At 35.1% G+C, this 11,494-nt stretch overlaps 1 protein-coding gene across 1 annotated transcript in view; it reads left to right on the top strand.

The window, feature by feature from the left end:
• Positions 1-1,493: 1,493 nt before the first annotated feature.
• Positions 1,494-11,494, top strand: part of LOC148950779 (activator of 90 kDa heat shock protein ATPase homolog 1) — a 47,594-nt gene continuing 37,593 nt past the window's right edge. Inside the window, exon 1 of the mRNA XM_089090450.1 lies at positions 1,494-1,706. Coding sequence (XP_088946576.1) covers positions 1,627-1,706 — 80 coding nt within the window. The 5' untranslated portion in view covers positions 1,494-1,626. The remainder of the gene's footprint in view (positions 1,707-11,494) is intronic.

Raw genomic sequence — 11,494 nt, 5'->3', positions numbered from 1 at the left:
AAGGGGGGGGGGGGAGAAAACAAAAATGACATTCTCATAAGGGCCAAACAAGGGAAGCGTAGGGTCCTGCTACCATTTCCCCGCAATTTAAGAGAAAACTCGGCAGGTACCTCTACGGCTCTTGTGACAGGACTCTCCCCTTCTTCTGCTTGTTGACCCCTCATCATTATTAGTTACAATACTTTGGAAGATATTACTCAGTCAAAGAACATCTAAATTCATTAACACATCAATTGCTTCTCTGTAAAACTTCTTTTCAATAGAGGCTGGCAAGGAAGCATCCACAATCAGTTTAATATTTGGTAGAAGTTAAAAATTTTGAGATAGGGTAGGCCTAAGAAGTTTATAAATTCCAGGAGTATGTGCAGAGCATTCAAAGAAAAGATGTTGAAAAGTTTCTTCAGTCAGGTTGCAGATTCTACAATTGGGGTCACTAAAGTGCTTCTATCTGAATTGTTCTCTTTTAACTATTACTGCTATGCTTTTAATTTTAAAGTAATCACAATTTAATTCAGGCTCTTTGAAAATTGTAGACAAAGCAGGAGGAGGCTTTCTATAAGGATGGTGGTTTCTAATTGCATCTCTAAGTGCGATTGCCAAATTTTGAGTGAGCTGTGGGTTGATTGACTTTGCAGTCTCTGCAGCAAGAATGTCCACTTTTCGTTATAGTGGATCCCTACATGGCTAGGAATATGCTGGAAAGCCACTGCTTTGTCAATCTTGTATAGAGAGTCAAGCTTTTATCTTATCTCCTACAAATCAGTGTCCTTTGTTTTCCAGGTTAAGGTTTGGATTAGTTTAAGAGCAGTCTGAGAATCCGAGAAAATTGCTACTTTGCTGAAATAGAGAGGAATATTTTTGACCGCTTCTAGTGATTCAACTATTGCTGCCAGTTCAGCCGTCAAAACTGAGGAGTTCAGTGGGAGAGGCTTTTGAATGGACAGAGAGGTCTGTGGAATTACTGCTGCTGCGGCAGATTTATTCCCTACTAGGGAATCCCTATGTTTGGGAAAGCACTCGAGAAATTTTGAATTTACCTTATTATGGAATTATATATTACGGAATTATATAATATAGAATCTCATCCATTATCTTGTGACAGTAAAAATAGGGATTACCATTTTGAAAGTTTTGCCCGAATAAGCTCTCTTGATTGGCTAGAAATGACAATTTGAAACTAAATTTGTAGCTTTATCTAAGCACTGAATTTTACTTGTGAACGGTCATTGTCTAGACATTGAATTCTGGCTAGACATGGGATTCCAGCTAGACAGGCTTGTGAACGCCGCTTTAGATGACGAGCATTTAATGACAATGCAAGCCATTGTAATATATACAATAATACTAAAGTATACCTGTAGTTAACGTGAATAAATACATATACTGATAGAAATAAATGATTTTGTTGCCATAGATGTTGATATTTAAGTATTTATTCAAATAATATTTTCATATTGTTTTCCATAAGGAATATGTATATATTTATACTTATTTATCTTGTAAATCATTTTTGGAGTTAATTCTAGAAAGTTCTTAATTTCTGAATTCCCTGATCGCCTCTGATTAAAATACTTATATTTCACCAACCAAGGGAAATACTAGAACTATATCGATAAGGAACGTGAAATGGCCAAGTGGGGAGAAGGAGACCCTAGGTGGATTGTAGAAGAGAGACCTGATGCTACAAATGTGAACAATTGGCATTGGTAAGGATCTTTGGTAAATTTATCCTGTAACCCAGAAATCAAACAAGAAGAACATGAAGTAGGCTAATGGGTAAATATTTACCAAATCATATTATTGAGTTACAACTAAAGTGAATAGGCCTATAGGCTACCACTCAATGCCAGATGAATTTTAGCCCCCCCCTATATATGTCAATTCAGGATATATATTTGCACATATGGGAGTGGGGGTTAAGTTAGGGGGGGGGGGCTGAAATTCATTTACAATAGAAATGATTATTGTATTTGTAATCAGCATAAAAAAGGCATTAAATGGTGTATTCACTTTTGGCTATTCCTAACTCAATAATATGATTTGGTAAAAATTTACCAAAAAGGCATCAAGTGGTAGGCTATATTCACCTTAGTTGTAACTGAATAATATGATTTGGTAAATATTTACCAGCTAATGTAGTTGTTACTGGCCAGCTACCTTATCATTAGAAAAGCACTGCCTTATTAGCCATAGGCTAGTGTTTTTACAGCCTAGTGTATAATATTTTAGGCTAAAATTCTCAGCTCACAGGTCATTGAAATGGCTAGGAAATAGACATGGCCTTAGAACCAGAATTCTGTACTGAATCAAAATTTAGCATCCTTTTCTATTACAAATTTACTTCCCCCACCCCTGTAATGGTCAAATATAGGTAAATTTTTACCAAATCATATTATTGACTTACAAATAAAGTGAATATACCACTTGATGCCTTTTTTTATGCTCTTTACAAATATAATAATCCTTTTTGTCAGAAATGAATTTTACCCCACCCTTATATATACCAATTCAGGGTATATATTTGTACATTAGGGGGCTGGGGGTTAAGTTTAAACTTACCTCCCATTTACATCATAAATAAAATTTGCCCCCACCCCCCTAATGTGGAAATATACACCCTGACTTGGTATATATAAGGGCAGGGGTAAAATTCATTTCTGACAAAGGATTATTATATTTGGAAAGAGCATAAAAAAAGGCATCAAGTGGTGCATTCACTTTATTTGTTTGGATACTGTTTGGATAATTGGATACTGGTTTTTTATCCTACTAGCCTATAGCCTAGCCTATACATACAAACATATACTTAAGGACAAATCAAAATGATATGCCTACTGGTCTCAATTGACTAAGAATTCTGGCTGATGCTTAATGAGAGCTTCAATAGGGTCAATAATGCTGAACCTACATGAGACTTTTAGATAGTTGTCCTTGGAGTGATTATCTTGTAATGGAGGGAGCTGTGTGCAAGGCCATCTCTCACCTAAAACCTAAACAATCTTTTGGGATTGACGGGATCAGTGCTCTCCATCTAAAAAGTGGTGGGCCCACTCTCATTAGTCATGTAACCCTCCTGATGCAGATTATCCTCATTCAGGGTATTGTCCCAACCACTTTCTCAATTGGAGATCTTATGCCAGTTCCTAAAAAAGGAGCATTGCATTATCATGCAATGCTCCTCTTTCCATCCAATCATGGTTGCTACCTCTCTCTGCAAGTTATTTGAACTTTTATTTGTAGATGAGTTTGAAAAACTGTGTTGCAGTCCACCAAGACAATTCAGTTTCCAACACGGCATTGGTTGTGCAGAAGCACCCCATGTTGTTGCATATGCACTCCTGGATGCACACAAATCAGGAGAAAGTCTAGCAATTGGGGGCTTAGATCTGCAGAGAGCGTTTAATTCATTGATTCATGTGCTTATGTTGCTGAACTCAGCTAAAAGAGGAGTGAACTCAAAAATCATCCGGGCTTTCCGTGATCTTTATTCTTGCCTTTGCGTGCAACTCAAGCTCCCTCCCAATAAAGGCCTTCCGCCAGCCCCACAGTCAGCTTTGATACCAGTCTATAAAGGTGCCTGTCAGGGAGCAGTTTTATCCCCCAATTTCTTCAACAACTACATTATTGAACCTCAAGACAGCTGTCCTTCATCATGCATTCTCAGTTCCATTGACATCTCCCTAGTATGCTATGCTGATGACATGCTGAATCTCAGCCGGATGCTTAACCGCCTTTCAGAAATATTCTCATGTCTGCAGTCCAACTACGAGAAAGTCGGTCTGAGATTTAACTCCCAAAAGTTGGAAGTCTTGCTTTACAATTGGAAGAATGACCCTCCTACTAATATCACACTAGGTAATTGCTCAGTAAAACCAGTTGATAAAATAGTATATCTTGGGCTGCCAATAGGTTCCTCATTACAGCATACCCGCTCCCTCCTGATCTCACATCTTGAACGGCAAATATCCAGCTCCTATGCTTTGATTGTTAAATCCACTCTGAGATGCAACCATCCACTACTGGCAGGTATTTACAACGCTACCGCTCTGCCACATATATTAATGTGACCCCTTTCTGGAATTTATTGGCCAACCATGAAAAGTCTAAAATCTGCTCTTTATTTTTCCGTTTTGCAAAGTACCTACTAAAATTGCCACCTTGGACAAAAAATAGTTTTTTGATTTGGCGCTACAGCCTAGCAGACCCAAATCTAGCTGTTGAGACACTTATTAGCCGGCAAAAAACAAAACCAGCAATTCTAAAGCACGAGTGGGCAAGATTGCTTGTTTAATTTTCCCTCTTGTTTTCCTTTTTTTTTTTCTCCTTTCAAAAGTTGTTATCTTTGTTGCTATTTTCGAAGAAGTTGTTTTTTCTGTTTTAATCTTTGAGTATGTTATCTTTCAGTTTCCACTTTTTGTACTATTTTGTATACTATTTTAGAAGTTGTTGCTTTTGTTATTATTTTTTTTTCTTTAGTATATTATCGTTTTGTTTCCTCTTTTTGCATTTTTGTATACTCTGTCATTGTACATTTATTGTATACGACAGGTTTTCAATATATATTATATTATTATTATTATTCTTTGTCCAGAGTCATAAATTAAACAGTAATTTTGCAGTTATAAAACTGAACATAGCTATCTTTTATAACTTTTGGAAAAAATATTCCAAAATGGAGACATAGCCAAAAATAGGGTACTTTACCCAATAGGCATCCTTAAATAAATAATAGAATCTGACAGTACCACATCATTATCACCAAACTTAACAACAAGATCCCTTGAATTTGCTCACAACAACCTTACTTTTTCTAGGATTAAACACAATAGTCAGTATATTTGATCATTAGTTGGAGGGGGGGGGGGTAAAGTTTCTGTTATATTGCTTGTTTGCTGTTAAATCAATTTGAAGAAAAGAGTGACATGTTGAAAAGGTAAGTTTGGGGCAGTTTATATTACTGACTAACAAATAAGGTGAATATACCACTTGCTGCCTTTTTTTAAATATAATAATCACTTTACTCGGAAATTCAATTTTAAACCCTTTACAGATCCTCAAAAATTATACCTTTTTCTCTTGTTCTATATACTGCTGTTAGTATCATTCTTGTTTAAACTGGTTTATCCATAAATTGAATTGACTGTTATAAAATTGAGAGCCAGAAAAAACATGGGGAATATATAATTTAGGCTATATAGGGGAACACAGGGTGGAACAGGGTACTAAGTTTAAAATGATTTTTATTAATTAGAAGGAGTTAATATAAAAGGCTACAAAATTTCATAAAATACCTTGTATTGTTGTAAACAAAGTTTCACACTCATATTGTAAGAAGTGAACACAATTATTATTTATTTAATTAAAATATAAAAAAATTAATTTGGCTTTTTTTTCCATTTTGCTTAAGCCAACAAAACTAGTTTAACATATTCTTTCATGAAATTAATCTCATTCTGAATTACGAAATTCAGATACAAGGATAGCTTCATCCTCCTTGCTATCAATTCCTGCACAGGAATTGTGAGCCCATTTTTTACATATGGAACAGGCAACCCAACCCTCAGTTGACCTTGAGTAAAACTCACAACAATATAAACCTTCACAGTCAGGAAACTTGTCATAATCACTGCTGTAAGTTTCAGATTGTTTCTTTATTTTCTTGTTTTTTTTTTCTTGGCACTTTTTCACTTTTATTCAGGTACTTTCCCTTTGTTTTTAAAGTTTCAGTTTTGTTTTCTTTCTTAAAAAGTATTTTCAGTGCTCTTTCTGTTTTGGCTATCTCCTTTTCTTTTTTAGAGAAAAGAAAGAGCTTTGTAAAGGTTTTATCCTTGTATGGTATACCAGACAAATACATTAAAGTGATTAGTGCTATGTACGAGAATAACTCTGCTGTGGTTAAGGTAGAAATTGAGGTTAGCAGCTGGTTTTGTATAAAATCAGGAGTTAAGCAGGGTTGTGTTCTATCCCCCTTTATATGGATTATTTTGATTACCTTGGTAGTATTATTAGTAAAGATGGTGGTAGCAGTGAAGATGTTAAAAGTAGAATAGCCAAGACTCAGGCTTTCACAGTTACAAAAAGTTTGGAAGAATAGGAAGATAAGTCTGCAACCCAAGATTAGAATATTAGAAGCTACAGTGATGACAATGGTCAAATATGACTCTGAAATTGCTTAAGGATTGTTCTGGTTACCTGGCTGACTGACCATATTTCAAACAATAGGCTATACAAAAATGTGGTTCAATACCACTCTCTAGGGCTATAATGACAGAAAGGTTGAGGTGGCTAGGGCACATTGTGCAGATGAAGGATGACAGATTGCCAAAGATTGTTCTTTTTGGCCGACCATCTAGGGCTAAACAGAAAGCAGGTCGTCCCCATCTGGGGTGGGAGGACGTCATGAAGGAAGATTTAAAGGAAATGGGAACTTCGTGGGCGGGTGTAAAAAGGGAGGCTTTGAATAGATTGGGGTAGAGGAGAAGTGTGCATAGCTGTGTTGGCCTCAGGCTTCTTGGTGCTGCTGGGAGTTGTTCCTAGTAGTAGTAGTAGTAGTAGTAGAGTTTAGAGGTAACTTTTGTCTTGATTCGAATTTTGGAAAGACCAGGTGTTTTACAATATTTTTGTCAGTCAATTCCAACTGGTCTAGTCCTAACCATCAGCCAATAAAAACTATCTAACCCTATAAACATAGTGTCCAAGATCAGGAGATAAAGCATAATTTTTAATCCAAACATCTGGCCAAGATTAGGCACTGGTCAAGTACTGGCAGTCTTACCCTATATTTGATCATTAGAGGTGAGAGGGTAAAGTAAATTTATAATGGAAAGGAATATTATTTTCAAGTTCAGGATGTTTGGATCCTAAAGGTATGTCTATTATTAGACCTAGTCTATTCTCAATAATCTGTAAATTGAGAAATTTACCAAAAATAAAAAAAAATCTCCCAAAGTAAGATAAGATTTATTGCTGAACTATCACAAGCCCAAATGGGCTAAATTTGTATTTTAGTGTCAATAGAACAAAAAAAAAGAACCAAAAACAAGCAAACAACAGAAAATTATAAAAGGGTCAATGCATAATATGTAAAAATGTTAAAACAAAAGCAAATTAAACTCATAAAATTAGAAGGTCAATGCCAAATCAGCAAAAATGTCAAAAAATGAAAGCTCATAAAATTAAAAAGGGGATAAAAAATTGAAATAAAAACGTGAGTTATTTATGTGACAAAGAAATAAATAAAAACCTTCAAATTTGCAAAATGAACATTAAAATTAAAAATTATATGGTAAAAGAGAGGGGGGGGGGCTGCAAAGATTCACTAATTGAAAATGTCAACTATGTAAGGGAACACCCAGGTTGTTTATCATTGTAAGAAATAAAGTTGAACCTAAGAGGGTTCCATGGGACACACCATTATAAATTGGGAGGGGATCAGAATATACATTCAGGTATTTCATGACTTGTGTTCTATTCGAGAGGAAAGACACAATTATTCTAATTAAATAAGGGTCAAGTTGAAAGTCATTAGATAGTTTTTCTACCAGTGTGTTGTGGTTAATTAAATAAATAGCTTTTTATTATTATTTATTTCTAACCCACACTGTACAGAGGTACAATACGTGGAGTATCACAAGGAAAAACACATAAAATGCAACACAAATCAATATATAAATCAAAGATTACTAGTTACAGTGTAACACATAATAATTTAAAAGAACTGAAAACAAAAAAGAAATAACATGACAGGAGGGGGAAAAGAGGAAGAGAGAAAAAAAAACTCACAACTTGCAGAATCCAATAAGCAGTAATAGGCAGAAATAGGGACGCACGCTTTCATTGATGTTATCCTTTCTTGATTTCTACTCACTACTTACAATACTAAAAAATCTGTAGTGACCAAACAGATAAAAACAACTAAACAAATTAAAGAAAAATAACTTGCGACTGAAAAAAACCTGATAAGTGATGGTGCAGAGAAAAACGGATAAAAGCAGTATTTGAAAGTTTTCTGTGTAGTGCTTCCAGTTTTTCAGTAATATTAGGAACAAGAAATTTATTAATAACTACCCGGTTTTTGGTCCAAGGTGGAAGAAACAACAAAAGTTTACAAAATCTAAAATAATTAATCTGGATTCTTTTTAACTCATTTTTCTTAAGAAGGGGAAAAATTTTCTTAAGAAGAAGCAAAAAGATGTGAAATGGTCACCAAAAGTTGAGTAGAGCTTGGCCAACACGAGTTTATTATATTTACCTCTATTGGCAACAATCTTAGCATATCCTAATTTAATTTTCATATTAATATCTGAGACTGTACGCTGGCGCAAGCTCAAAAGACTATTAGTAATAGAAATACCGAGCCATCGAAGATAATCTACGAGAGGGATAGTAAAGCCACTACAGCAAAGGGAAGTACTAGAAATGTTATTAAAAGAAAGAAATTTACATTTATCTAAATTAAGAGAAAGGCCTATGTCTGAAAAAGAAGTGGCAACACAAGAAACCACGTTAGATAAACCAGTTTTAGTATGGCTTATAAGAAGCAGATCATCAGCATAAGCCAGTATGAAACATCAGAAAAACCGGAGAGATAGGTAGCCGATATCTTTGCCAGAACTCCTGAAATACATAAATTAAAAAGGGTTGGAGATAAAACTCCACCTTGCCTTAAACCTCTTTTCAATTTAATAATAGATACATTAATAATGGTCATCTGGCAAAACCTTTGAGATAGCACAGTCAAATCTGCAAAAGTCACTTTTCCAATTTGAAAAATTCTCACAACATTCAGATTTACCCATTGCACCTACCAAGTCAAAAATAATCCAATTTCACCGAAAGCAGAACCATGTTAATGCAAAACTAACTCTAAATGGAACAACTATTCCAGAAGATAATCATATTAATTACCTAGGTCTCATGCTTGAGCAAGAACGTAATTCCCACCTCAACATTTCAAACACAGTAAAAAAAAATGCTATAGATAAACAAATGTACTAAAAAGACTTCTTTTCACACCATGGGGCTGTAAGGAGAAAACCTTACTCCAGTTTTACAAATCACATATAAGACCCCATATTGACTATGGGCTCATTGTCTATGGTGCATGTGCAAAGACCCAGATGCAGAAAATTGAAACAACACAAAATGATATAATACGTCTGATATTTGGTCTTAGGAAACCCACAAGCACCAAGTTTCTGCTTATGGAGAGTGGATTAACAACAATAAGGGAGAGACGTAGCTTTCTCTTGACAAAACATCTTACAAAAATTGAATCAAATAGCTCACACACCCTACGTAATTGGTTGAGAAATCCAGCCATTTATAGAGGCATTGCAGATGAGTATGCCAATATTCAGAAGAAGTTCCCTGTACCAGCAAAGTCAATTGCACCTACTTTCCCCCAATCCCCTCCATGGAATTGGTTGATTCCCATAATAAATGCTGATTTCTCAAAGTGGAATATAGATCTAACCCCCATTGCTTTTGTCCAGAAAAAATTTGCTGAACTTAATACAATTACTTATAAAAATCACTTCCAAATATTTGGTGATGGATCAAAAATGAATGAGAAGGTAGCAAGTGATGTATTCCTTGCTCATCTGAAAATTGCAGAGGGTGAGAGATTATATAATAATGTATCTTAATGTCTGATGATTTAAATATCATGATCATGGCACTAGAACACCTTAAGAAAAACCAACGTTTGATTGCAAATTCAAATAATATTATAGTATATTCCGACTCTTTATCAAGCCCTGAGTTGCTGGCTTTAGCTTCTCAGTATAAGTTGGAGATTGACACTTATAATTGTCTCAGTATTATAGATATAATTGCTTCAAGGGGCATTAGAACCTATTTTCAGTATATTCCTAGGCACTCTGGGATAAGAGGTAGTCATCGGGTTGATGAAATAGCAAAAAAATGCTATAAATATTGACCAGCCAAGTGGGAGACCAATCCCGTGTAGAAATATTTCCCGTTGGAGACTATCAGAGATTAATTTTAATAAGAATAATCATATCCTTTCCCTCTTTCCCAAAAAGTATTTTTATAAAATTTACCATAGAATTCGTTATGGAACAAATGGACTAAATTTTCTTGCATTCTCGTATAAGTTTTCTAATTCAAGTGTTTCAATTCCCCTGTCCCCTCTTTGCAGGCATTGTAATATGAATAATGAAACAATTGACCATTGCCTATTTGAATGTAATATGCTGACGTCTGCACAACATACCTTGCTTTGTAAAGTGTTAAAATGCTTCAAACACCACAAAATCTCACGATCAGCCAAGAGCCTAGCCAACTATACCTGCACACAGAGCATAAAAATCGACATCTTCCATCCCATAATTGAACTCCTAGAGTCAAAACATCTGCTTAATCATATATGAATATATCTATTAAACATGAGGTAATCAATCCAGTAGCCCTGTAGTCAACAAAGTGAAGCAAAAGAAAAAGGGCTAAATAATATTACTGGAAAGCCCACCGACTGTTAATCGTAAGAAGAATAGATGCTGGCACAGATTTCAGCCAAAGAAAAGAATTAGAGTACCAGTACCTAAGAAGCAAAATAACCAATAGATTGACACCGCAACCACAAAGAGCAGAAAAAAGCTGACTATGACATACACTATCAAAAGCTTTTGATAGATCTAAAGTACAAAGCTATATACTCCTTCCCTTAGAAGAATTTTTGAGGAGCAAAGAAGATAATACACAATGTGCATGTTGACAACCTACTCCGGGCTTAAATCCAAACTGTTTATCTCTCTCAAGCATATTATTAGTCACAAAAGGTAGTAATACATGCTCAAGAACTTTACTAAAAATGCAAGAGACAGTAATAGGTCGGTAAGAAGAGCAAATTAAAGGAGAATTTCCCATCTTTAAAATTGAAGAAACAGTACCACACAAAAAACTCTTCAGTACACTATAAGTACCAATACACATCTGGAGAAGTAGGTGTAGATGGTCAATAAGGGGGGAGAAATCTAATAAAAGGTGAAATCTAGATATACCATCATTATCAACATTATCTAATTTAAGTTTCTTAATTGCTTCAACTACGGATGAAAGAGAAATGGGAACACAAAGACGCTGAGATAGAGGGGTACTAAAAATAGCAGAAAGAGAATGAGTATACAAAGAATGCACACGGTAATTAACATTAGAAAAAACAGACGAGTAATGGCCATGCCAAGCAGATGCAGGAAGACAATCACTACTTGGCACATCACTTCTAATCGACTCAGAATTAATAAGTTTTCGCCATTCTCTCTTTGACACTGGAAAATCTATACCACGATAACGCATTGACTTAAGATATTTTTTATATTCACTGCACGTCTTACGCTTAAGGTCAGATACAATTCCACAAGGTGGTCTATCACATTCATTCCAGACTTTTAACCAAAACTTAGCTTTATTTTTCAAAGTTTTTAAATTAGGATCTAAAGACCAAATTGGTTTTTCCGTACCACATCTTACA

This window comes from Artemia sp. Qi Xiang Cuo, chromosome 6, assembly GCF_049724085.1.
Source record: "Artemia sp. Qi Xiang Cuo chromosome 6, ASM4972408v1, whole genome shotgun sequence".
Classification (NCBI taxonomy): domain Eukaryota; kingdom Metazoa; phylum Arthropoda; class Branchiopoda; order Anostraca; family Artemiidae; genus Artemia; species Artemia sp. Qi Xiang Cuo.
The sequence above is the reverse complement of the archived record's forward strand: the minus strand, read 5'-3'. Positions and strand labels throughout refer to the sequence as shown.